This window comes from Buceros rhinoceros, unplaced genomic scaffold (genome assembly GCF_000710305.1).
Source record: "Buceros rhinoceros silvestris isolate BGI_N320 unplaced genomic scaffold, ASM71030v1 scaffold17641, whole genome shotgun sequence".
NCBI lineage: Eukaryota > Metazoa > Chordata > Aves > Bucerotiformes > Bucerotidae > Buceros > Buceros rhinoceros.
This window is the reverse complement of record NW_010392676.1, coordinates 3,883-8,244: the sequence shown is the minus strand read 5'-3', so window position 1 is coordinate 8,244 and position 4,362 is coordinate 3,883. Positions and strand designations below refer to the sequence as shown.

Below are 4,362 nucleotides of genomic sequence, written 5' to 3'. Positions count from 1 at the left end.
GAGCAGCTGCCGGTGAGACGGAGGGCTGGTGCTATTTAAGCGTTGCTGAGCCGCTGCCTCATTTCCAGCCTCTCCTATTCCCCTTCCCGTCACAACGGCAAAGACAAAAGCCCTCCTGACCTCCCGGAGGCACACAAAAGCAGCCTGTGATTTTATTCTGATGTGCTCCACTAATAGACTATTACTCGAAACCCTTTGCTCTTCTGGCTGAGACGCAGGAGCACCCCGAAGGGAGGGGACAGGACAAGACTCCAGCTTCAAAAGGAGCAAAGCCCGACCACAGAGTCCCAATTACAGCGCCCTGACAGAGGGGAAAATGATTGCCCGGCCGCCTCCTTCAAGTGAGACAAAGGGGACCCTCAGCTCTCTGTGAACTCCTCTCTGTCAGAAGTGAAAATTGCACATTTTCCCTTTAAACTGAAGACTCTGAGCAGGGAAACAAAACCGAACCAAACCTACGGGGAGCAGAAACGTCTTCAGATTGCGCGATGACAAAAGGGCCTGTGAAGATTTTTCTATTCTCTGCTCTGGTGGCACAGGAACCCGAATAGCTCAGGGCTAGCAGGGAAACCCGCTAGATTCATTTTCCTGCCCCAGTTCAGTAATCATAAACTCCCAGACACGAAAGTCGCCATGAACCGCTATTTTCAGATCCTTTCAGATGTTAACTCACGACTGGGAGCAGTAAACAGAGAAGGATTTGGTTTTAAAACCTGGGTTTTCTGGCTAAGCTGCTCCTCTCAGCCACATTTCTAGAGGCAGGCGGTTCCAGAGTCCACAGCACAGGGCGCAGACACCTCACCCACCCCCTGCCAGCGCAAGATTTTGCTGTTAGTATGTGAAGCTGCACTACAGGTTACTCGAGAAAAGATTAAAAGAGAGTAGGAGGCTTTTGGCCTTTTCTTGTAAAGGGAGCTTGTAAAGTCAGGAGTGGTTTTGCCCTTATCATTCACCAGACAAGCTCAGTGCTGCTTCCCGGCAACGCCTGGGGAATGCTTGCTCTAGGCAGGAGGGTTTTTCCCGTCCCTGGGGTCACTAGGGTGGCAGATTCCTCTGACAGCATCCCTGTACAGTTCTTGTTAAGGTTCAGCGGGACTCCCGGCCCTCGAGACCTGCGCAATCCCTTCACAGAGCCCACACCAGGCTCGGTGGTGGCAGCAGCAGCAGCTGAAATCCTCTGCACCTTGCTTCAACGCTAAGCAGCCAGGGAAGAAAGCCTAGATCAAACCATTTTATTATTACAACTTGTGCCATCGCTAAACCGAAGGGGAGGGATATTTTGTTGTCGTTTCTAAAGGGTTTCATCAGGCGAGATACAAACTGGAGCCTTCCGGTACCTTTTTGATAGTGTTGTGCTTGCTGTTGCCTCGGCTGGTGTTCTCGTTGTGCAATATATCCAGAGCCGTCTCTCGCTCCTTCAGCTTCAGCGCCTCGATCTCTGTCTTCAGCTCGTTGAGCTGCTCCTGCAGGTGCTTGCTCTTCTCCATGTACTCCACTCTAGCACACACAAAAAATGTCACGGGTTAGTCCAGGCCAAGCTGCACGTGGTGACACGAGCCCATTGTGATAAGGGAATTAGACCAGGAAAATCTTATCTTCATCCTTTCTAGAGCGGGGAACCGACAAGCTCACAGCACACGGTAAACCACTCCAGCGATGATTTGTTCGTTATTAAAAGGAGGACCCCGAGAGCTGGCCCCAAACCAGTCTAATTTACACCACTATAAAAAAATCAAGCCAAAAGGGAGCTGCTGGATGATGTTTGTAAGTCTCCCCGTGCACCATGACAGGGGTGAACATCACACAGTCTCAGTGCACACGACAGCGGATAAAGCTCTGCTCCACTGCACCCTCCTCAAACCCAGCTCACAAACTCAACGTCACGAATCCTGCCAGTAAGGAAGGACCCCGATGTACTGACTTCGCAGGTTTTAGAGGGATTGAGCTTGTAAACTGTGTGGGAGCAAGTGTTGCCCCCAAAATATCAGCTACCTTCAGACACAGAGCAACCCTGGGAGTGAGAAAGGTCTCCCAAAAAAAGAAAGACAGACAAAACCGCCCCAAAACCAAACCCAGCCATTCTCAGGACACAGTGAAACATCGAGTGGAGAAAAACCACACCGTGCCAGCCTTGTACTTGTGGTTACACCCCGAGACCCGGGGCAGAGAACCAGCAGGCTAACGAGGCCCCTTCCAGAGCGCCAGAATCTGTGGAGAGGTTTATCTCGGCACCTGAGGACGGGGAAGAACCCCGAAGCCGTCAGCAAAGGCACGTTATTGCTCTCAGCGTTTGGCAGAGCCCAGCTCCTCCTGCCGAGGAGAGCGGGATGACCTAGTTAGCAACCCGGGGACAGAACCAGGAATTATCCTCTTAGTGCCGGCTTCTATCTTTTTCCTTCCGGCTTCAGGAGAAGTTTCTAACCTCTGGCTCCAGCATAGTGTCTGTTACTTCACACACGGGAGCAGGGACTGAGCAGAGGCAAAACGAGCCACCCTCTGGGATCCAGGGCTGTTTCGTTCCAGCCCCGGGAAGTTTTGGCCGGAGCACTACGGCAGAGCTTTGATCTCCCACCCAATCGATGAACAAAGCGCATTATTACCACAGAGATTAAAATCTGATCTGCTTTGATTTCGGCTACATTTGTAATTTTGAAGGCTACACTTAACACCCTCAGGAAAACACAAGATCAAAGCTCATAATCACATCCAAACTTGCTTGCACACACTTTTTACATATAAAAATGACATAGATTTCAGGAAAAAGGGGTTGAAGCCCAAATGTGGGACTGCGGCACGCACTCCAGCCGGCATTACCTTCTCTGGGCACACCGCAAATGCGAGGGGCTCGGTGTCCCCACAGTCAGACTGCTCTTAGCTCTGCCTACCAACACGGACGATTCCAGCCTAAGCAAGAGCCGGCTTCACCATCCAGAGAGGAATTAACTGGTGCAGGGCTCAGTGTGCTTAAACTCATCAGAGACGCATCTGTGACACCAGGTCTCCTCCAAGAGTCAACCCGTAGCTACATTGTGCGCTGGGCAGAGCTACTGATGACCTGGGAAATGTGCATCCAAAAGGCTTCTCCCTCTTTCACTTCACACCGCTGCTTGTCTGGAATGTAAAAGTCACGTTCAGCCCTGGTGCAACTCGTGCCGAGGCACAAACCCCAGCCCTGGCCCGGCCTGGACGCGTGCCACGTACTTCTCCTTCTCGATCTCCATGGAAAGCCTCTTCATGTCCGTATCCTTGAAGTCAAAGGACAGGCTCTCGTTGATGAGGTTGAAGCTTGGCAGGTCGGTAGGCAGTGCTGGCGTGCTTGAGTTCATGGACTGCTGGAGAGAGACAGAGAGAGAGAGGAGAAATTAATCGCTTTTGGCTGCACAAGTGTTCCCACGGCAAACGTTCTGTAACGCAGAGGTAAGATCGGAGCAACACCCAAGCACACAGTACAAGGTGCTACTTCCTGCGGTCCCGAGCTGCTCCTCGCACAGGTAACCCCACACTCCCCTTGGAGGTGGCCCGCAGGGATCTCATCGCTGGGGAAGGGGCACGTGTATTCCTGGTGTCACAACGCCGTCTGTCTGAACCAGCCGTGAGCTTGCTGGAGAGCAGATCACGAGCTGTTTGGCAGCCGGTGGTCTGTTCACAGAAGATGACAAGCACTCCAAGGCGCTGCAGAAGTGGAGCAGCAAACAAGCCTGGTGTCCCAAGGCCCAGATCAGCCTGAAGATCCCCTCGCTCCATTCCCTCTTCAGTTTACAGCTATTGCTCCTCCACTCTTCGCAGTGGTAAAGAGGAGACAAAACACCATCTGCCTTCAAAATCTATTGACAGAACTTGGTGAAATTAAGCTTTTATCACCACTGTGCCACTTGATGTTGGACAGAAGCTGCTGTTGGGAGACAACTGAGTGCTATTTAACATTAAATCAAACATGGAAAGTGTGAGCTGTGAACAGGGGCAATGCAAGACCCTGTGTGACAGCAGAGTGCTGCTCCACTGCTCCCCAGAGCACGAGCAAAGAGCAACGTCACCCCAAGGGTTAACTTGGGACACAGTTTCAGTAAAGTCCACGGAGATGCGCCGATATCTTGCAGTGATTTACAGGTCCAAGTGTTTAGGAGCCACTGCTAGGTTCAGCTGGAGACACAGAGAGAACACGGGGAATCACTCGTGTCACACTCCAGCATGGACTTGGGACCTTCTTCCTCCTGCAAAATGCTGTGACATCCCCCAGGGACACGCACTGCCAGGGTTGGATCTTCCCCTACATAAACAACCCTTCTGGCACTCAGAAATCCTGTCACACCTCTAACAAATGGGCTCGTTACCCGCAGAGCAGAAGCGTCCCGACTCGAGTCA

At 52.0% G+C, this 4,362-nt stretch overlaps 1 protein-coding gene across 1 annotated transcript; it reads right to left on the bottom strand.

The window, feature by feature from the left end:
* Positions 1-1,219: 1,219 nt before the first annotated feature.
* Positions 1,220-3,332, bottom strand: LOC104500864 (merlin-like). Its single transcript, XM_010144585.1, has 2 exons — positions 3,202-3,332; positions 1,220-1,497 (listed from the first exon to the last, which is right to left on the bottom strand). Exons 1-2 carry the CDS (start codon positions 3,324-3,326, stop codon positions 1,305-1,307), a joined length of 318 nt encoding a protein of 105 aa, XP_010142887.1. The 5' UTR covers positions 3,327-3,332; the 3' UTR covers positions 1,220-1,304.
* Between the last annotated feature and the right edge of the window lie 1,030 nt (positions 3,333-4,362).